Source organism: Drepanopeziza brunnea, assembly GCF_022702325.1.
Source record: "Drepanopeziza brunnea f. sp. 'multigermtubi' strain 214-2 chromosome Unknown ctg16, whole genome shotgun sequence".
NCBI lineage: Eukaryota > Fungi > Ascomycota > Leotiomycetes > Helotiales > Drepanopezizaceae > Drepanopeziza > Drepanopeziza brunnea.
Window position 1 is genome coordinate 1,522,225 of NW_027094079.1, and position 22,097 is coordinate 1,544,321.

Genomic DNA, 22,097 nt, shown 5'->3' on the forward strand with positions numbered 1-22,097 from the left:
TGGGGCCGCAACCACAGATCCTCCTCCGTACGTATTCGATTGCAGAGCCAGGATGTCGATTTGACCGGGTCGAGCGGTAGCCTTCTCGATGTGTATGTGTATGGGGAGGCGTGTGGGAGCTTGTAGTTGTTTTTGTTGTTGTCGTCAGGGCAGCGGGTGAGAAGGGAGGATTCTGCGAGCTGTTGAGATTGTTGTTGTTGTTGTTGTCGTCGAAGTGGGCTTGTCTGGCTGATGATGCTGGACTTTCGCTGGAAATATCGTAGCTGGGGGACAGGGGTATAGGGGTATAGGGCACGGAGGCCTCAGATCAGTGCCCCGTGTGTACGCCGAGACGGCGAGAAATGAACGACGAAAAGTGAGTTGTTGAGTACCGGTAGGTACTTGGGTACGAAGACAACGAGCAGATCTAGAGTTGAAGATCAATCAATATCGCTTTGCAATTAAGTATGGCGCATTTCGATTTGAATCACCGCTCGGAAGGCAGTTCTAGTACAAAGACGAACTCGATGATCATTGTTTGTCAAGTATCTCTTCTCTTGCTTCCGGCAGGCAGGTAAGGCTGGCTGCGGGATCTCCTCGGATCTCGACTCAGACTTCAAAGAGATTTCTTATTCTTCGTACAGTACTTCTCCGTAATTCGTCTATTCGTCTTGACTCTTTTGCAGGGGTCTCGTTTTGATTTTTTTGTTTTTTTTGTTTTTTGTTTTTCGCCCGATCCAGTGATCGATCCGCGCCCACCCAAACGGAGCAACTCCCAGTAGTACTACCGGTACTACTATTTCATAGTATGGGGAAACTGTTTGATCGTTTGGCATAGCTATCCATATCCATATCCCATGAAAGCGAGGAGGATTCCCATGTGTTGGGAAGGAGAGGCTTGGAAACCTGTGGCTGCCGGGCTAGCTAGTACTATCCCCCCCATGAATACTACTGTAGGTACTACGTACATACGTAGTAATGTCAGACCCAGTTTAGCTCCATAAATCGTATAGCGGTGATTTCTGAATGGCTTAAAGCCCTGTCAACTCCATTGCACAGACTAAATACTCGCTCAAAGATACTTTTCAAGGCTGAACGAATCCTTACTTACAGTAGTACTACGTATAAGTTGATTCGTTTAAGAGCTGGTCAGATCCCTTGCAAGATTATACTTTCAACGTGTATTCATGGAGGGGAGAGAAGTAACTCCGAGAACAGAAAGCTTCCTTTGTTGCTTCTTCCTTCGCGATGCACTGTTTTTTTTGAGGTCGCTTTCGCTCCCCTCCTCCATCTTATCTATTCAAACTTTTCATACTGTGCCCCACCAAAGACTTGCTGGCTTGATCTGATTAGACAAGCTGTGTATCGGATCAGTTGCATCGGGCCAATGAACAAGTCGAGACTCAAAAGCCCCTGCGAGAGAAAACTTAGATGACCCTCCATACAGTACTGTAGGACCTGATAAGATTGCGCAGGATGGCATTGGCGAGGGAGATGATTCCGGTGAACGGTTGAAACCTTGCAAGAGGAGAGGCCATGAGGCGAAGTGTCCAAGTTGGCGCAGACAGAGCTACGGAGAGCCGAGACGACGTATGAACTGGCTACCATCAAACCTTGCTGTATTCATTGCCAGTCTGTTTTCCATCATGGGTTTCCAATGAATTAATCTATTTATCGGTCATTATTTGCACCACACTTGCTCGATCCCCGGTCTCGGAGACTGGGACACCAGGCCTTTATATGTAATTCACGTGACACATACTCGCTCAAAGTCCTTTCGACATAACTTCGACTAAGACAGCCCCCAAGTCTTGCCCGCTTTACACATCACACTTCTACCTATTCCATCAACCATAAATCCCATCCGAAGACGTCTTTTTTTCGCCCGCTTTTGGGAAGAGCCTCAAAATGGCGGGTTCAACTCCCACTTTTTCCGTTCGTTGGAGGGCTAGGATTTCCAGGTTCTCCAGTAATATCCCAACTCTTCCAATCAACGATTTCGTTCGAATATTTTCTCGGCGCTTTTGGCGTTCTCTAGCACCTACCCCATAAACCCGAATCATCGTCGCTTAGCACTTGATCTGGAATAGCCATTTGCAGACCCTCGCCGGCATATATGGCATATTCGAAGCGCAAGGCCTTTTCGGGGTTTTCCATCTCTGACCCGACCCACTCCAAGACGGCTTCGCTGTCTCCGACCCATAATTCCTCTATCACAATATCTCCAAGGTAATTAGTTCTTGTGCAAATTTCTGGAACCCATTTTTTGGCCGCATTATCAAATTTTCCAACGTCCGCTTCGGTAACACAGTAGAAAGCCCCATCAGGACCTGGATAGCCAGCAGGTACGTTTGCTATTCAAATCATCAGCTCTGCGTAACAAGTAATAGAAGCAAGAGGTTCGGGAGGTGTCGATTCTAGTAGGAAAGAGCTGAGAGCTATATAGTAAGAGTAGCCAAGAGGCTAATCTCCGTACAGGAAATAGTATAGGAATAGAGATAAACCCAGTATTCTAATAGTAAGTAGGGATGTATAAATACGATTCGACTTACTCAAGTAAAAGCCAGTTCCCATTTGATGTTAGCCTTCCGCTCTATCGTCGTAACGTGTTTCTCTGATAGGAATGTTGGGTCTATTGATAGCCCTAGCTTCGGGCTATAATTCGCGTAAGTAGTATAAGCTTATATATATTTACATATATATAACTGCGAAGTAGCTTATCATTTTCGCTTATTTTTACTAAAGTGGAAATGGTGAGCCGCTTGATAATTTCAAACCAAGTAGAACTCACTCGAGAAACTTTTCGATAGCCAATGGTTTTTCTTCCTTCTCCAACAGCTTGAGCTCTAGTGAGTAAGAAAGCCCAAGTCTAGCAAGATTGGGAAAGAAAATTGTGATAGTAGTATCATGGTGTTTTAAAGGTTCAAAAGTCTACTACTACTACTACTCCTCCTCCTCCTCCTACTACTACTACCAGGCAGCGAGTAGAGAATAGTACATTGTACATTATTTCCGTAGTGGAGGACGAACAGGTGACGCCGGTCTATGGGACTGTGGATGGATATGAGAGGTAGGTGGCCTCGTTGACTTTTCCGAATTGAGCTTAGCTCGCTTAGCTCAAGGGGCTTGGAAGCGAGATGGAGCATGAGGATAGTTCCTTTCGTCCCCAGCTATGACTACTGCTTCGCGCTTCCTTAATTTCCCGCTCGTTGCTGTCTGGGAATTTTTCGGTGCTAATCCCAGATGTTCTTATTTTATGGCATACTAGGCGCGAGATGGGATGATCAAGGGATGTTATCAGACAGAGCGGTCGACGTATCAGCGTCTTCCTGATTCTGCGGCTCCGATATCTAGGAGCAAGTTTTATGTGTAAGTAAAGTCAATTAAAAGTGGGCAGTAGAGTAAGGGTAACATAAAATTGCGCGCTCACTTCTTGTATCTGCTTCCTAACATACCGTTTGTATGGATGCATCTGGCCTAGTTGTCGCGCAGGAAGGATAAGCGGTACCCACCCCATGTGGCGTTTCCGGTTTTCCATAAACTACTATCCATCTCATCAAACTTGAGGGGCCTGACAAAAAGTCTGCTTTGTGGGATTGAGGGTGGAACAGTCAGATATTATAGACTGCGAGGCAAAGTGGAGACTTCATGTGTAGCATTGCAGGGCTTTGGCCAAGTTTCGTAGGGCATGTCGTGTGCGAGATTTTAAATATGATTCTAAATATGACTTCAACAACTTATGAATAAGTATTAGGACTGAATGCTAGTGCTCGGGATGGTATATTCAGTGAGATTGTTGAGCCCATCTGATCGTTCGGCTGTTTATCTACTCCACCTTTCGACAGGAGTGTGACAGATTCAGATGCCGTATATGATCAATACGACTATCAAAGATCCAATAGACGGCCCTGATAAAGTCGGTCTCCATGGAGCGCAATAAGTGCCAATGCTCGTTTCAATCACTAATCATAGAGGTATTTTTGTAACCTTTGGTGTAATATGATGTGCTTAGCGCCTCAGTAGGGGCAGCTGGGCTCTCTGTAAGCCAACGCGAAACGAGCCAAAGGCAGATAGACACTGGAGATGAAGGAGACAAATCGGATATGGCTACTAACAAAAATGCAGGAAAGAAGATGTGATATCCAAAAAAAAGAAAAGAAAAAAATAAACAGAAATGATATCCATGAAAGCCTGGAGGCAAAGACTTTTCAGTACTCGGCATTCTTTGGTGATTCCACACCCTCGCAAATTACAGATACAAGAAAAGACATATAGCAAGAGCACAATGGGAAAACGTAAGCAATGGGCAACTGAAAATAGATAGGTATCTGTTGGTTACACAATAGGGTGCACACGTGAGACTCGGTACGAATGGCAAGTGGTTGCATTCGTGGTGTTGTTAAGTCTCTGGGGGAGGAAGCTATTCTAGCTGCGAGGTACAGTTACATGTAGTTGGGTGCATGGGTGCACGGGCCACCATGTGGTTGCTATGGCAAAGGTGCACGTGCCAAGCACGGGCCACCCTTATCCCCGATCGAGTCCTTAACTCCGATCCCCTTATTCTTACACTCGCAATTTTCTCTTTTATAATTGCAGTAGTTGCAATTGCAATTGCAATTCTAATACAAGTAAAAATAGCTCTCTCATTCTTAACGTTGTCGGTAAAAAATACTATCACCGTTCTTTCTAAATTCGGCCTGACCTTCTTATGCTTTCTCCACCTACCCTTCGACACGTACGTTGGCCTTGTTCGTATCAATGAAGGTCGCTAACGACTTATTTAAGTTGATTTTCGTCATAGAGTCGGCCAAATTATCCTTTCTTTTAATCCATCTGACCTCTGCAAGCTCTCGGCGCTCGTATGATTGCTTAAAGGCTATAATGTCGATCATTAAGCGCTTCTCCTTAGTGGTTCCGAGCTTGACAAAGCATTCGTAAAGGGAATATGAGTCGGTACAAACGACTATAAGGACCTCGAAGACTTCCAGCTTGTTAGTAATTATTTTGAGGGTGATAGCTACGCAAATAGCAATATCTACACCGGAGACTATGCTATAGATTTCTGAAGCAAGTACTAAGCGTGTTACTCGCTTGCATTTTGTAGAACTGGCAGCGATAAGGTTCCTTTGGATAAGGAAGGAGCTGTCAAACTTCTCTTCGGTTGCCAAGATGATTAGAAAACTAATTTGTGAACTGCAGTCTTTATTGTTAGCAAAACTCCCGTCCACAAATACGAATAGCTTCGCTGAACGTAAGTCGATGTTGAGGTATATTAAGCCTCGTTGCTAGTTTTCTATCATCCATGCAATTCTCTTGTTCAAGAAGGTGATATCGTCTAAAGTGAGGTCCTTTTGCTGGATCTGCGCGGCGGTAGATAAGTCGAAAATAGCCTCGGGCTGACACAAGCTTGCAATGTAAGCTGCACGTGCTCGCTGTTCCAAGTAGTTGTTTCTATTTTCGGTAACTAGCTCCAGCTTCTTCCCTTGGTCCTTTTGCTTGAGTAGAATCGAGCCATTAGCGAGCTTCTTCAGTGTTCTTCTATTGAATGTTACTTCGTTTTCCACTATAAGCGTCTCTTTTGGCTTAGCGTTAAAATCAGCCTTCTCAAGCTCTTGTTCTTCTAAGTCATTGAACTCCTTGTCAGCTACTATTAGTGTGTCGTTTGTTTGCATTTTAATAATAGCGAATTTGCTAGTTGTAAAGATCAACAAACAAGGGTCGTATGTAAAGGAGACCATGAATAGCTTATCTTTATAGTGTCTGTAGTAGGTGTCCTACTAATGGGTACTTGCCTCCGCAATCCTGTATAAAGGTCTACGAATCAGTAGGATGTAGCCCGGAGGGTATAGGTGTTGGAGGTCCTTAGGCAAATACGCCAAGATCATACGCTCGAGGTAGCGCTGGCTCGATACGTAGGCTTAAGTAATATTTCGCAAAGAAACTGTTGCTTGATTGAAGGATTCTAAGAATAGGGCTAAGGAAATCATCAAACGCTGGCTATTGCGCTGAATAGTCGGGGATTGAGTGAGAATATCATACTTGCCTTCGTCGCCCTAAGCTTGAATAACAAGGCGTGATTTTTCGTATAGTTCGGGGGTATTCTTGCTTTTGACCTTATCGACCATTCGAGAGTTGAATATGCGGCTTGTTCCGTGGACCGCAAGGTTGTATTCTACAACCTCAAATACCTCCTTTTCTATTAAGCCCTTTAGCTCTTGGAAGCGTGATTCTACGAATTGCTCGCCGGGCGTAGTAATAACTCTTTCGTTTCTGAGCTTCGTAAAGAGCGCAACATCAGCCTTTTCTTTATGAGTAAGGAATACTATAATAACATCACTTTCGTAATTAAGAAATTGCTCGTCAAAATCTTTGAACTCTTTTATACTTGCAAAAAGGTGACGAGGGCTGTAGCGAACTGCTAAATTGCCTTTCGGTTTGCGCGAGCGTGATCCAATCCTAATAGCTAAAGTAGTAAGTTGTCTTGTAAACTGGACCGGTAGTAGTTCAGCTTCAGTTGACCGGTTCGGTGGCAAGGATTCTTCGAGGTTTAGCGTATCTGAAGGTGTTTTATAATACGGTTTGACAACTACTGAACGGAATTCGCTAATTCGGTCGTTTACGAGTACTTTGCAAGTCTCGTTTTCACGTGCAATTAGCTTGTGCGGTCCGGTCCATTCGCCTTTGCCTGGTTTACCTTTTACCTCTTTATAGACTCTGACGTTTGATTGCAAGGAGAGGTTGAAGGTTTCTAAGGTATTTAGTCCATTTCGCATTGCTAAGGCGTCCTTGACTTTTCTCTCAGCTTGTAGTCGACGAATCTCTTTGATTGCAGCTCGAAAGGCTTCTCGTCTCTTTGTTATAGATAGTGCTAAAGAATCTGTCTTAGAAAGGCGTGGGTATGCGCCGTATACGAGCAATGTAAGGACAATACCTCCGGGGCCGGCTGTATCGTTAATAGCTTTGAAAGCTATTTGAAGTACTATGTGCTTGTCAACTCTTTCACTTGCTAGTTCCTCTTTTAGAATATTGTATATTCTTCGGAGAGGGCCATAATAGCGTTCTACTTTTCCGACGCTATTATAAGCTTCGACTAAGACTACCTTGATCTTAGTATTCATCGAATTTGCTTATTGTTTGAACTCTTAAGAGCTTAAGTTAGTTCTAGCGTCTATTACGATTACATTTAAAGGGCTTAAGTATGTATCGATCCAATAGTAACGTACTGTATCTTACACGTGTTTTGCAGTCATATTCTTAAGGAATCCTTTAGAACCGTAGCTTATAGCTGAATCCACGATATGTAATACGAGGTCCCCGTCAATATATATGATATCAATAATAATCGAATAATTGAATTCATACTTATCTTTTAAAGAGATTTTAAATCTGCGAAAGGCTTGTTTATGTAATTGATACTGCGCATAGTATTTGATAATCTTCTCGAGGATGTCGGTTTCAAACTCTTCACCGGCAGCTTTAAGGGTGGTAGCAAAACGCTATACTAAGAGGTGTTTTTAGCGGCGATAAATTTGACGCAATTCTCTTTCGGTAAGGTAGCATATAATAGTTTCTTGCTGACTAAGCAGTAAGAATGGGTAGCCTTATTTTCTAACAACTGGCACGCTATTATGGCCTTGCATAAGCAGGTTTCTTAGATTGTCAAAATACACGCTAAGAGAATCTATGTCTTTCAGACAAATTAAGAAAAGGGTGTTAATATTGATTACATGAAAAACAATCTTGCTAATTGGTGTTTATACTTCTACGGTTCCTTTGATAATAGCCGGGGTCTCGCTGAAGCTGATAGTACTTCCTTGAGTAGTAATCACTTGTAATTCAGGCAAGTGGTGCTAAAGAGCTCTTACTTATGCTTCTCTTGCAAAAGACTTACTTGCAGCTCTCGAATCGAGAAGGAAGCTTTGGAATCGGTAAGCTGAATACCGGGAGTGTGAAATGTAAGTCTCTAGTGGAACGGTCTCATCTTCCTCAATTGAAGGGTTCATAGCGTCTAAGGTGATGAAAGCGTAGTAAGCTGAGCGTTTTTGCAAAATTGCAATAGTCTCGGCGCCTATCACTTCTCCAGCCTCGGTAAGAAAGGTTTGAGTGAAGTAGTTGCGGTCACCGTGATCGTATTCGTCGTACTGATAATTTTCAGTAGCGTATGTTGCTTGATCTTGGTGATTTTCTTCGTCTGCAATACCCTTTACTCTTTCGTAGTCCGCTAAGAAGCTTGCAAAATAAACCAAGGTCACTGGTTGAGTGGTGTGGTACGTAGCGCCTTTCTTGTACTCGTCGTAAGAGCGTTTTCGTTCTTCGGAGGAGTGTTTTGTAGACCAGCAGTCGGGTTTGCCGCAGATGAAGCATACTTTAGGCTTTCTACCTCCGCGGAAGCCTCTATTCCCTTTTCTACGTGCAAAACCTCTGTTCTTATCTTTGCCTTTATTACCGCGATTGTAGCCTCTTGAGCCACGGTTATAGCTCCTACCTGATCCTTTATAGTTTCGATCGGTGTAATAGGTCTCGTGATTGCAATTAGTATCGCAATTATGGTCGTTAGAAGCATAGTACATAGTAGGAGGAGCTGTGTATTCGAGTATTTGGCGCTCTCTTTGAATAATATCGATTGCTAATCGTAATTGAACAGCAACTCTTTCGTATGTATTAGCTGGGTTGAACATTGCTAGTCTGCATTCCTCGACTCTATTGCAGGCGCTAATAAGTTGATCGCGCAATACGTTATCGGTCTGGTATTCGAGTGTAAGGCTTTGCTGACAGCTTTTTAAAAGCTTTATCGTAATCTTTAAGCACTCTAGTCGAGTCTTCTCGATGTTCTCTTTATCTGCAATGATACTAGCGAATGTAGTAGTTCTTTATAAGCTCATGTAGTGCTTTCGGTTCTCATCGGTTTCGAAGTGTTAGGCTATAAGGTGTGTTATAGCTTCGAAAGAGTAGCTTCTGCTAGCTATTTGATCGATATAGTAAGCGTCTGCTGCTCCGGTAAGCATGATAAGGAAAGCTTTAACGTATAAGGCAAGAAGGATGTCGTATGTTTCGCACAAGCTATAGAACTTCTTTAGCTTTACGAAGAGTATATCTTACATTCCTTTATTATATTTGAGCTCCTTCTTATGTCTATACATCTTACTGAGTCCGTTAATCAGCTGCGCTGGGTTTAGTCTCTAGCCTCTTCTAGCTGATTAGTCAGGGTCTCTTTTATTGCTACCTCCGCCTCCTTTACCACCTCCTCTTCCACCTCCTCTTTCACTTCCTCTTCTACCTTCTTCTCTACCGCCTCCTCCACCTCTTTTGTAGTTATCTTTACGGTAAGAGTCTTCCGTATAGTTGCTTCTACCATCATCACCTCCGCCTCCACCTCTTCCATTTGCTCCTCGTCCTTAAAGTTCGCGGTGTTCGAAGATGAGTGGTACGTAAGGTTATCGATAAACCAATGGGTTGGGTAAGGGTCGAGTCGGATGAATCGGTAGTAAAGGTTGTAGTCGAGGGTCAAGGGGTAGTCGAGGGTCACGAGGCAATCGAAGGTCAAGGGTGAACTCCTATTGTCTTTGCTGTTGATAAGGTTGCTTATTGAATAGTATATCGAATTGTATATCATTCGGGGGTAGGGGTGGGGGTCGATACAGTTGAGGGTGTATCGGTAGGAGGGGTGGTCGTGTAGGTTATATCGGTGTGAGAGGTGTAAGAGATGGTAAAGGTGAGGGTGGAGGTTTGACGGTAGGTCTGTATGTTATTAAACTAAGTCGCTTTTCTCGTCTTGCTTTTTCGTGAGGTGGAAATACGAGAAATGTCGATCTGTGAAGTAGTTTAGCAAGGGCTGAAGCATAGCTTACACCACTTCTTGGATCTTTCATCCACACGTAGTAGACGAAAAGGTGATTGTATAAGTATCTTAGGATTGTGATGTGACTTAGCTTGAACAATAGTTCAGTCCATCTTTTAAAAAAGCTCTAGTATGTCTCTTACAAATTGTCACTTATAGCGTAGCGATAATCATCCTTAAATATATCGAGGGCTCGGATGATATACGAGTGAACGCAACCTTGGGTCCATTTGGTCTTATCAGTGGGGTCGAAATTATCAGCTTCTTATACTTCTCGGTCGACTTTGAATTTGCTTCGGAGAGTCCATTCGAGTTCCTCGAAGCTATCTGCTGGAGGTCGAACGGATTTCTCTGAAAGAGGGGAAGGGGGGGGGTCTTCGAATTCGTGAGGGGGGGGATTTCTGTTTCTATCATCCGCTATATTAGCGGTAGTGGTTGCGTGATGGACGCTACAACTGGTGATAGTACTGCCAATTGTATTGGGTTTCCGCTAGACTTGTTAAGAACTAACGGTTGCCTATAGCGTAGTTAATACCTTTAGGGAGGCAAAAACTACTTTTTCTTTTCTGTACCTAGCTCATCTGTGGTTAAATGTGAATTTAACCACTGATCAGTGTTGGTTACACAATAGGGTGCACACGTGAGACTCGGTACGAATGGCAAGTGGTTGCATTCGTGGTGTTGTTAAGTCTCTGGGGGAGGAAGCTATTCTAGCTGCGAGGTACAGTTACATGTAGTTAGGTGCATGGGTGCACGGGCCACCATGTGGTTGCTATAGCAAAGGTGCACGTGCCAAGCACGGGCCACCCTTATCCCCGATCGAGTCCTTAACTCCGATCCCCTCATTCCCACAGTATCTGACCTGAGGGGTCATTTAATCACTTGACAGTACTGCACATGAATATTGAGTCTCAAGAGACAAGCAAAACACAGCCTGTGTCCGCGTAGTATGACTACGCATCGCAGCGAACGTCTGACGCTGGGCTGCAGCGTGAGAGTTGCTCTGTTTAGTCGTTGTCGCCACGAGGTGCAGTCATAAGGTACAGTCCCTCTCCTCTGATACTGGCTCGGCACCCTCATATCGACTCTGGAAGAGAAATTATCAAGATTGAGCAGTGTTGAAAGATAAAAATCTGTTTGAATAATGAATTAAAGACGAGAATGAAAATCAGATCTATAGACCCTCGAGAGACCCCATATTTTCACTGAAATAAGGATTCACTGGTGGGGCTGGGTTAGAGAGTCGAGATCCAAAACGACGTCACTGCCGGCCCAACACACACTCAAACTCGTCTTGTCAACAACACCAATCAAACCTGCAATCCAGAACCAGGACCTCCCAGCAGGTACATGATCTCGAAACCACACGGCAGAGGACTCAAAAATCGATAACATCTACACCGAGCAATATTCATGATCCGACAAAGGGAGCTTTTCCAAAAGTGCCGCCATGATGCGAAACAAAACCTCATCGTCGCTGCAGAAGACGTACGATGAGTGCTATCTGATCTGCTCCACTGCCGTGTATTTCGAGGGACTGGTATGATATATATCCTCGTCCATATCCCGTTGGGCAGTTGGGGACTTGCTTGGGAGGATGCGGATGGAGTATTTTTTTTGTCCAAGGACACAACGCTGACGGAGGGGTAATACAGGGCAATGAAGTAGAAGCATTACGATCATGGCGATCAGCCCTGGACCAAATATACTACCACAATGCCTACCGCGTTCCAGCAGGCTACATACCACGATCAGAGACGGAGAAAGCGCTGAAGGATAGTCTGCGGGATATGGAGATGCAGTGCAAGGAACGGGTGGACCTGCTGGAGGCCTTGAAGCAATCACGAGAGGAAAAGGCCGAAGGTGAGACCGAGGCGACAAATGGAAAAGCGCCCAAGACCTTGTCCAAGATATCGAGACAAGGCTCCGACGTGGATAACGGCGAGAAGGGGTTCATTGGGAATGGCACCGTTCCTGCTGCGAACTATCTAGATCTCTCGCGACCAGCACTCCCTTCGCTACCACAACGACCTGCGGGGATAGCGAAGAACAGCTCGGAGCGTGCTGTGGTTGGAAGTAGGCCTTCATATGGGCCGTCAAGGTCATTATCATCGAACCTGGCGTCATCCTCTTCGTCGAGGTCCATTACGCCATCGTTCTCGTCTACTTTTGCACACCCGATGAAACAGACATCTAGAAGTCCAAGTCCCGAAAAACAAAGAACTATGCTTCATACTCTACGATCAGGGGACAGAGCTGGTCGCAAACCCAGCTACAGGTCTCCGAGGACCTCTACATCCAGGAAAGACAGCGCTGTCACCAATCAGGCTGCTTCATTGGCGTGGCAATCACTGGGGAAAGACCGGCTTGGACGCAGCTTGGAGAATGAAGCTGATAAGAGCTCAACGACACTCTCAGAAGCTGGGCGTAAGGATAGTGCTAGCGAATCTATGCCTGTGAAGAACGTTCGCTACGACAGCAAGACGCGGACTCTGGTCCCAGACACACACTCTCATCCAGGCCATCCCCGAGGCTCAAGTCCACCTGATTCGCTGTGTGGAAAGGGCGAGATTCATGGCTCTTCAGGTCGATCGAATGCGTATCCCTTCCCACCTACTGACCCTGGCCAGCCAGATGCTGTTTCCGGAAGTTTGAAGGACTCGATAGATCTCGATCCTCCCTCCCCTACCCTTGTTGACGCAGGCTTATCGAGAACGAAGAAAACCCCGCCCCCGCCACCAACCCGTTCCAGGAGCTCGTCTAAGCTTGAGCCTTCATCATACCCTACATATCTTAAAGAATATCCTGAAACAAGTGCTAGGAAAAGCGCCGCGGACACCGAGCTACCCTTGAGACGGAAGCCAGCCGCAGCCAAGCAGAAGGGAGAGGAGAATATTTCCTCTAGCAGAGTGGCGAGAAAACCAGTCCCGGCAAACACTTCTTCACCTCGGCATCGTGACCGATTTCAGGAAAAGGATGCTGCGAGAAGGTTGCAGAGAAGAGATGGTAAGCAGACTATCGATGACGATACCTCGTCTCAAAGCATCGATGAGGACACAGTCAAGTCCGAGCCCAAGAAGAAGCTGAAGCCGAAGCAAAAAGAGAGTGGGATACTCGCCGACCCTATAACTCCAACCTCCGACGATTCCGAAGCGCAAGCCGATCTGGTGAAGAGCGCCTGGGAGATCAAAGTGCAGCAAATCATGAAGAATCTACCAAAAGGAGTAGACGAAGGAGCTGCAAAGCAAATTTTCAATGAAATCGTGGTTCAAGGTGACGAAGTTCATTGGGACGATGTAGCTGGTCTGAGTATTGCCAAGAAGGCGTTGAAGGAAGCTGTCGTCTACCCTTTCCTTCGACCAGATCTATTTATGGGTCTCCGCGAGCCAGCTCGTGGTATGCTTCTATTTGGCCCGCCAGGAACAGGTAAGACCATGCTGGCAAGAGCAGTTGCAACCGAGTCAAAATCGACATTTTTCTCGATTTCAGCGAGTAGTTTGACAAGCAAGTATCTGGGGGAGTCAGAGAAGCTTGTTCGGGCATTGTTCTCGCTGGCGAAAGCTTTGGCGCCAAGCATTATTTTCGTGGACGAAATCGACTCTTTGCTGTCTGCACGATCGGGATCGGGCGAGCATGAAGCCACGAGACGAATCAAGACGGAGTTCTTGATCCAGTGGAGTGATCTTCAACGAGCAGCTGCAGGCCGAGAACAGAGCGAGCGCGAGAAGGAAAGAGGCGATGCAAGTCGTGTACTTGTGCTGGCTGCTACTAACCTTCCGTGGGCTATCGATGAAGCAGCGAGGAGAAGATTCGTCAGGCGACAGTACATTCCATTACCGGAGGATGAGACGAGAGCAACGCAGCTACGAACATTACTAGGACACCAAAAACATGGCTTGAAGGAAGATGATATCCAAAAGCTTGTTGGATTGACTGATGGTATGTCTCGAGGATCTCACTTGCACCTGCACCGCACTTACACACTCCACAGGTTTCTCAGGCTCTGACATTACAGCCTTAGCTAAAGACGCTGCCATGGGACCTTTACGTTCACTCGGCGAAGCTCTTCTCCACATGTCAATGGACCAAATTCGGCCCATCCAGTTCGAGGACTTCGAAGCCAGTCTGGTCAACATTCGACCTAGTGTCAGTAAACAGGGCCTTAAAGAATTTGAGGACTGGGCAAGGGAGTTCGGCGAGCGAGGTGGTTAAGAGCAGGTCAGGTAAACTATTTTTCTGCATGGTGTTACAATATGTTATGTCTGAATGAATTGTGGTTTGGAAGATGGTCTGGGGACAAGCGTTGCTTTTGGTTAGGCGGATGGAGGAAAGGATAGATGGTGAGGCGTAACTGTGAGCAGTGATATCTTTCAACTCGGGAACAGTGCTTATGTTAGTACAATTTCCCCTATTTCGCAGGGTGTGTTTGTACATTAGACGCTGTGGAATACAAGCTTCTACCCTTCATCCGAGTACAATGTACTGATACAATCCCAAATCGGACCTGAACGCCGCGCCACGCTGCATGGATATTTGCACCTCTCCACCAGTATTTCTTCTTTCCCTTCCAGCATCTCCTCGCTATGCCAAATCTCATCGCCTGTTCCTTTCACACAGGCAACCTCACACCCTCCTCCCCAGTCCTCATCCTGCCCATAACATTCCCCCTTCCTATTCCCTTACGCAACAGCCCGCCCCTCCCCAGTCTTCGCCTGCTCGCGCTTCTCCCTCCTCCTCGCCGCCTTCTTCTCCCGCTTCGCCTCCACGGCGCGGATCCTCTCCTCCAGCGTCGGCACGGCGGGCCGGCTCTCGATCGGGTCGCCGAAGGGCGCAACGATGCTGTTCACGACATGGTGCACGCGCTTGCTGTACCGCCAGCCGGGCGAGATGGAGATGACGTCGCCGACGCGCAGGGAGGAGGCCGGGTCGTGGACGAGCAGGTTCTCGGAGTGGTTGAATTTCTAGGGAGGGCGCGCGGCGGTTTCTCTTTAGCTGGGCTTGTCCATCCATCAACCCATTCCTCCTGGGTTTTGAGTAGAGAGGGGGTGGGGTGGGGGTGGAAGGAGTTAGGTGAGTAAGTAGGTAGTAGGTGAATAAATACCTTCTTGATAACATTATTCCACTTTTGCACGCCGACTCTCGCCTTGACTGTCTTCTGCATCAGGCCTGCGGATACGACGACGCCGTTGATCTGGCGGGTCGCAGAGGCGACGACCTTCGGCGTTGACATTTTCGCTAGTCGCAGGTTGAGGGATATGGTGAGTGAAATGCGACTTTCTCTCGCTTGAATGATGGTGTTGATCGATGGATCGTGAATTTGAGCGGAGCCGAGAGATGATCCGCTCCGCTATATTCGAAGTATCATGTGACTGTTTATGACTAATGGAACTGCTGAAAGGGGTAGACTTTACTTCGTAGTGTCGACTTTCTCTTTTCCTAGCCGAAAATAAAATAAAATAAACCCCTTTTTGGAGGGTCGTGGGAGGCGGGCGGGTGAGCACCATAATAATCAGTCTTAATCTGCTCTTATCCAATACTTGACCTCTTTTTCATTCCAAACTACTTATTTCTAAACGGTATTCCCATATTCTCGCACAATACAGGTCGAGATCCTGCAACATGTTTTTTGTTCTTTCGCCCTTCAGGGTCTTAAAAACAGGATTCCCAGCGAATACATAATCTCCATCAGATGGCATAGACTTGGGCTAACGCCCTTGAGATGCAAAATGTCTGCCACTCACGTTGCCACGCTTGGAACGATGCCAGTGCCGTACACCTTACCCAGACCAACGCGGCATGCACTTCGTACCCCAGCGTTCTGTTGCGTTTATTCCCTTCCAGAGCTTACCAGCAACAAATTTCCGCCCAACGCGCGACTTTACGTCAACCAAGCTGGCTAGTAGAAAAATTTGCTGAATTTCCACTCGATGTGACAGTGTTTTCTTAACATACTTCCATCATAATACTAACTCTAGAAATGCCGCCGAAACTCCGTTGCCCTGCCATACCATCACTCCAGGCTCAAAATAGTCACTGATATTATATACGCCCGCTCGCAGCTAAATGCCGCCAGAACTCCCTAGTATGCGTAGCTGATCCAGCGGGCCTAATCAATCAGGACCATCAAATATTAACGCCCGGCCCACCCGTTTGTGCCTTTTGAAACTGGTATAACAGCCCCAAAACGCCCCCTCCACCCGGTGGCTCCGCTTCATCGTCCAGTGGCTCATTAGCCGGTGTGCGAGTCGGCGAAGTTTCCCATCGCGATGCTCCAAGGTGACCTTCGTAGGATTTGCCCGAGCCAAGTCCCTCATGAACAATGCCTGCTTCGTCATCTTCGTCTTGGATGGGCTCTTCGGCGATATTTTGCCGGACTTGGTAGCGAGATCGGGAGCTTCCGCGTCTAATGCTTTTACCGCCGAATCCTGAGCCAGAAGGCTGATGGTGGGGATCGAGAAGGATAGATTGCATTGGTGAGGCTTGAGCTGCTATCGAGGCGAATCTTGAAGTGCGGGCAGATTGTGGGAGACCGCCCGGAACTCGACTACTGCTCGGTCGTTTTTCGCTCCGTCCGATACGCGAGTTCTGCATCTCAGCTGCCAGTGTCGGAGACATGAGTCCTGGGAAAGACGGTGGGCGGTGGTGATGACGTATTGCAGGGGGGACATGGCCCTGGACGGCAGTCTTTGGGTTGAGCAGGTAATTGTCCAGGAATCCATAATAAGACATGGCCATCTTGCCGTGCTTGGTCGAGTAATATTCGTCTCTGACGTCGGAATTCCCGCCTCCATGCAAGGGTTTTCTCCCATCACCCTTCTTGAAGTCGAAGACGGCAAATGAGCAAACATATCCGACACCATCAACGTGGATAGTGAACTCTCGGAAGAAATCGATGATCTGGTCGCTGCATTTCGGCAAGCTAAACCAGAGGATGAAAGGCGTGACAATGATGCTGAGAATCTCTTCAACAAAGATCATAATCTTCATTTGGTAGAGTGTTGCGAATTCTCTCTTCACTTCATCGCTGTGGAGTCGGTTCTGCCACTGAGTTGGCATGTAATGGGTGTACTCAATCACTTGTCTCAGTGCATACTCCGGCTCGAATACGAGGTTTTCTTCGGGGATCATGCCGTTCATAGTAGCCCAGATACCACCGAAGACTGTCAGGTAGAACAGTACAGTCCTCTCCGAGGTGAGGTCGAAGCTGAGGAATGACTCTGGATCCCACAGAGTGGCCACAGCAAGTACAGATACTATCGCTCCCGCGATAAAAGACATGAACCTGGCGAATTGTACCATTTTGACCTTTGGGAATTGGTCGAGGTATCGGGATGCAAATGGGTACGACATATTGACTCTTTTGTGGAAAAGGTGGTTCAATTCGTTGAACTCTCGGAATTTCCATTCGGCGAGGGGCGTGTACTGGCGAGATCCTATAGCGGACGGATCTTTCTTGTATTCCTGGGACCGGTCAGCATATTTTTATGAGGTGCCACCACGGGCATTCTTACATTAAAATACTTCAGGAAGTACACGATCATGAGATAGATCACAATTACTGGTGCGAACAGGACGTTCATGAACCCAGCGAAAAGAAATCGCCCACGCAGAGCGTCACTCAACTCTCGTCGTTTGGCGTCCTTCAATACCAATTGCCGGACTTGACCGGCATCATTGAACACAAGCCCCATGACACACCAATCCAAATTCCATAATAAGGCCCTTGAGAAAAGCTGTCGACCTTGTAAAAAGGGGAATGGTAGTGTCAAGTCCAGGATGTCCTTGTTGAACATGGCAATCAGGTAGTTCTCCTTTCGCATGAGCCGATTCGCAATATCGTGCGCATCTAATCTCTGCTTAGATTGACTTCCCAAATACTTCCGAGCCTTGGGAGATATTTTCTCGGTTAGGACAGGACTCGCATCCCTCAAGGCCATAAGCCGCGCCACGACGTCTTGCCATGAGATGGTCTGCATGTCTCCATCGGGAACTTTGAGGAGGTGGACGAAAAAGTCTCGCATGTGCATTAGGCGGGGAATATCGGCTAGAAGCAGATAGACCCTCCATAGAATGTGCAACGTGAACAACCAAATTGCTACATTGGGCATCCCTGAAATTTTCTTGGTGCACTGTGGTACCAGTACCTGAGTCAATTTCTTGCTATGTGGTACCGCCGAGTACTCGATACACTGGGTCAGGAATGTTGTGAAGACCGCAACAAAGGTAATTTGACTACTTTTTGTTAGTCATTCCATAGATCCATGTCCCGGCGAAGCTTACGCCAAGTTCAAAGCCTTCTCAAGCAGTATACACCAGATTCCTGCTCCAACGTAGTATCCATAAACGTCCTCTATAAAAACATCGAGATTAGTGACATTGGACCATCTCCACAAGGCCTTCTCCTCCCCACTAAGAAGTCCGAAACGGGACCGAGGGGGCACTCGTAATCCAGGAGAAATATCTTCCTCTCTATGTAATCGTTGCTGTGCCTGCGCAGCCTCCCAATGAGCACGAGTCTCTCTATTCGACGGTCCCGGCACAGCAGGACTGCTCTTTGGAGCCTTTCCTTGCCTTGGCCGGGGTTTTGTTGGGGTATGTTTCGGTGGAAGGTCGTGGCCTTCGATCAACAAAGAAGCAGGAACATCGTCGTCTCCATCTTCCTCCAACAGTCTGGGTGATTGTGCCATCCATCTGTTTTGTGACTTGTCTCTTGAGATCTTGCCGCCTCCATGTGGTCTCGTTTGTGGTTGCCCAGGAGGGAATGCAGTGGATGCAGTGGTAATATGACTTGCTTCCCCAAAGGCATCTACATTTCCCAGCTCGTCATCGAGAAATCGAAGATTCTCTTCGTCGAGAGCCAACCCCGCCTGCTCCTCCAAGTCGGACTCCTCATCATGGGCCCGCAGATCGTCGTAGATAGACCGACCGGTAGTATTCGTTGGCAGGAGTCGTGAGAGCAGATTCGAGGTCATCATATTCCTGGCGAAAGTTGTGAGGAGTTTAGCGTTCAAGGTCTATTCCTTCCCTTTGAGCAGGTTCGGGAGGGGGAGAAGTGCTGGGCGTCAACTGCGATAGGTAGCCAAGAGTCGACGTCGTCGTGGACAACCACGCGAGCAGATAGCAAGTAAATGTGCATTTGAATCCGGGTAATGAATCTATTCAAATGTACAGGAAGTTGACTTTTTTATGCCTTGTTGTTGTGGTGATCTCGAGAGTCATCTGGGCAGGTCATAAGTCAGGACGAATGATTGCCTTCCCTGCTAAACACTTTGCCGAGCCGAGCCGATCTCTCAGCCTCGCCTTAGGACGCTTTTGGCCTTAGTCTCTGATATGCGATTGAGAGGCTAGGAATTGGCGAGTGGCACTCCGTCGGAATAGCATCAAATGATTTGGTTGCATTGCATTCAACATGGCCGCCGACTATTCTCTGAATCGGAAACATTCAGGTCCGACTGACGGGCTTGAGCCTACTTCCCCCGCGGCCGTCCAACAACGAAGTAATCCTCTAGCATCAAAAGTCACTTCTGTCCTTTCGGCATCGTACGCGGATACGGATATCAGAGACGCTCTTGCTCTGTTGGACAAACGCAATGTTGAAAATAATGCGGAGACTCGCCGTCAGCTCAGACTCGATGTACAAAAGGAGGTTATCGAGAGCAATGGCGACATTATCAAGGAATTTAGTCACGTGGCCGAGGTACATTGCTCCCCAGGAAGGTTGATGTGCTGCTCATTGACAATTAAACAAGCAACTCAAGCGCATTGGTCTTACGATAGCAAGTCTCAATCAGGGATGTGAGGAGATGAAGCGTCACATATCAGCAGCTCATCAAGAGACCGCCCCTGTACTTGAAGAAGCTTCCGAGCTTATGAAGCAGAAAGCACAAGTCGAGTCGAAGCAAGAGCTCCTGAAAGCTTTCAATACACATTTTATCATGTCTGATGATGATGTTGCCACGCTCACATCTAGCGCTGAGCCTGTCAACGACAAGTTCTTCTATAATCTGGCAAGGGCGAAAAAGATTCAAAACGACTGTGAGATCCTACTTGGTACAGAAAACCAACGATTGGGCCTCGAGATTATGGAACAAGTTTCCAAAAACATGAATGGTGCTTTTCAAAAGCTGTATAGATGGATTCAACGAGAGTTCAAGTCTCTCAACTTGGAAAATCCTCAAATCAGCTCGTCGATACGGAGGGCTTTGAGGGTGCTAGCGGAGCGACCATCCTTGTTCCAGAATTGCCTCGACTTTTTTGCTGAAGCTCGGGAGAACATTCTCTCGGACTCTTTTTATACGGCATTGACCGGCTCATCCGTGAACGGCGAGCCGGATTCATCCGTAAAACCTATCGAGCTTGCTGCTCACGACCCTCTCCGCTACGTCGGAGACATGCTAGCATGGACGCATTCCGCTACTGTCAGCGAAAGAGAAGCGTTAGAGGTTCTCTTCATCTCAGACGGCGATGAAATCGCCAAAGGTATTCAGGCAGGTCGAGACAGCGAGCCTTGGACCAAGTACACCGAAGAAGAAGAAGAAGAAGGAGACAGCTCATTCGACGGCCTTAAGGCCTTGAACGGCTTGGTCGATCGGGACGTCACTGGTGTGGCACGAGTCCTCCGCCAACGAGTTGGCCAAGTAATCCAAAGCCACGAAGAAACCATCACTGCCTATAAAATCGCCAATTTACTCAATTTCTACCGAGTCACGTTCTCCAAACTTCTCGGCGGAGACTCTATCCTCCTGGAGTCGCTGGTCACACTCGAAGAGTCCGCTCTGAAGCAATTCCGTATCCTAATGCGCGATCACGTCGCCAGTCTTCAAAGCGAAGTCCAAATAGCCCCATCAAACCTTCACCCACCAGACTTCCTCCAAGAAGGTCTTAAGCAATTGACTGCCATAATGAAAACCTACGAGGCATCCTTCACCTCGCCCGACAGCCGAGAAGCAGACTTTCGCCCTATTCTCACCGAAGCTTTCACACCATTCATGAGCGCAGCCGAGAGAATAGCGAACTCACTCCCAGCCCCGTCAGGCGCCACCTTCTATATAAACTGCCTCCTCCTAGCCCGCAACATCCTCGCCCCCTTCGACTTCACCACGTCCCAAGTCGCCGAGATCGAGGCAAAAATCCAAGAGCACAGCGCAACACTTGTAGTCTACCAATACAACTTCCTCCTCACCTCCTCCGCCCTTTCAGCCCTCATATCCGCCATCGAACCGCTCTCTCCTACCTCTAAAACCGACCTGGAATCTCTCCGTACCCTTCCACCCTTTCACGCACCCAATTTGACCCAAGCGAGTCAAATTTTGGACGACTTCCTGCCCTCGGCGCTTATGGACGCGACGGAGAATCTGAAGATGCTGCAGAGTAGCGTCTTAGTAACAGAGATCACCGAAAAGGCAGCCGAGAGGTTCTGCGATGATTTCGAGAAGGTGGAAGAGATGATGAGCCGGGCTGATGAGCTTTGGGAGGAGGATCTGGAAGGCGAGGGAGAGCCGCTCCGAGTCTTGTTTCCGAGGACCAGTGGGGAGATTCGGGTGTTGCTTTCGTAGCGAGGAGGGTTTCGTAGCTCCTAATAGTATTGATATAATAATTGATATCAATTAGTTGATGATAATGTTGCATGCATGCATGCAAACCTGACCAAATTATTCTTCATGAAATATTGGGTGGGTGTGGGGGGGGGGGTGGAGTTGGAGTTACCTGTCTCCGGCTGTGTGGGGTTATCATGCCACAATCCAATGCAATGCAATCCCTTTTCTCGAGAAAAGATAAGAGGGCTTGAAAAGTATTCCACAGTGTATATATGCTATATCCTAGTCCGTCATATGGTTCGTCAAAGGTCTCCTTAGCAGGGACAGGCAAGCTAGCTATGGCGTTGGCGTTGGCGTTGGCGTTGTTGGGGAGTTAGTTAGTTGCCCTGCCTCCCTGCCTCGTTCATTCATTCAGTCATTCAGTCATCTTTTCTAGGGTAACTGTCTGTAGCTTGAAAAGGTGGTGAAGATGGAAATGAAATGAGTGGAAATGGGTAGCTGGCGGGATTTATAGAAGGAGAAGAGAGAGAGGCGTGGGGGAGTGAATAGAAGAGAGGAGAGGGGAGGGGAGGAGAGGAGAGTAGAAGAGAGAGAGGGAGGGCTGTTGAGAGGAGAGGAGAAACTGGAATGCTGGCGAGGGCGATGAGGTAGTTGATATTCTCTCCTTCCCTTTTCTTTCTTTCCCCCTCAACAATGAAGGAAGAAGAATGCGGGAGAAGGAAGAGAGAGAGGGGGGATGAGGG

General features: G+C 47.3%; 4 protein-coding genes across 4 annotated transcripts; 2 read left to right on the forward strand and 2 right to left on the reverse strand.

Moving 5' to 3' along the window:
• Positions 1–11,267: 11,267 nt before the first annotated feature.
• Positions 11,268–14,029, forward strand: L3040_008711 (uncharacterized protein; the record flags this gene model as incomplete). The annotated part of the gene is made up of 4 exons (XM_066157168.1): positions 11,268–11,357; positions 11,473–11,893; positions 12,065–13,756; positions 13,809–14,029. The coding sequence occupies 4 exons, from the start codon at positions 11,268–11,270 to the stop codon at positions 14,027–14,029; spliced, it is 2,424 nt and encodes an 807-aa protein (XP_066010427.1).
• Positions 14,030–14,496: 467 nt separating this feature from the next.
• Positions 14,497–15,047, reverse strand: L3040_008712 (mitochondrial 37S ribosomal protein uS17m; the record flags this gene model as incomplete). The annotated part of the gene is made up of 2 exons (XM_007290855.1): positions 14,497–14,778; positions 14,919–15,047. The coding sequence occupies 2 exons, from the start codon at positions 15,045–15,047 to the stop codon at positions 14,497–14,499; spliced, it is 411 nt and encodes a 136-aa protein (XP_007290917.1).
• Positions 15,048–15,940: 893 nt separating this feature from the next.
• L3040_008713 (uncharacterized protein) lies at positions 15,941–18,792 on the reverse strand (the record flags this gene model as incomplete). The annotated part of the gene is made up of 3 exons (XM_007290854.1): positions 15,941–17,278; positions 17,329–18,049; positions 18,098–18,792. The coding sequence occupies 3 exons, from the start codon at positions 18,790–18,792 to the stop codon at positions 15,941–15,943; spliced, it is 2,754 nt and encodes a 917-aa protein (XP_007290916.1).
• A 434-nt stretch (positions 18,793–19,226) lies between these two features.
• L3040_008714 (uncharacterized protein) lies at positions 19,227–21,372 on the forward strand (the record flags this gene model as incomplete). The annotated part of the gene is made up of 2 exons (XM_007290853.1): positions 19,227–19,514; positions 19,567–21,372. 2 exons carry the CDS (start codon positions 19,227–19,229, stop codon positions 21,370–21,372), a joined length of 2,094 nt encoding a protein of 697 aa, XP_007290915.1.
• Positions 21,373–22,097: the final 725 nt, after the last annotated feature.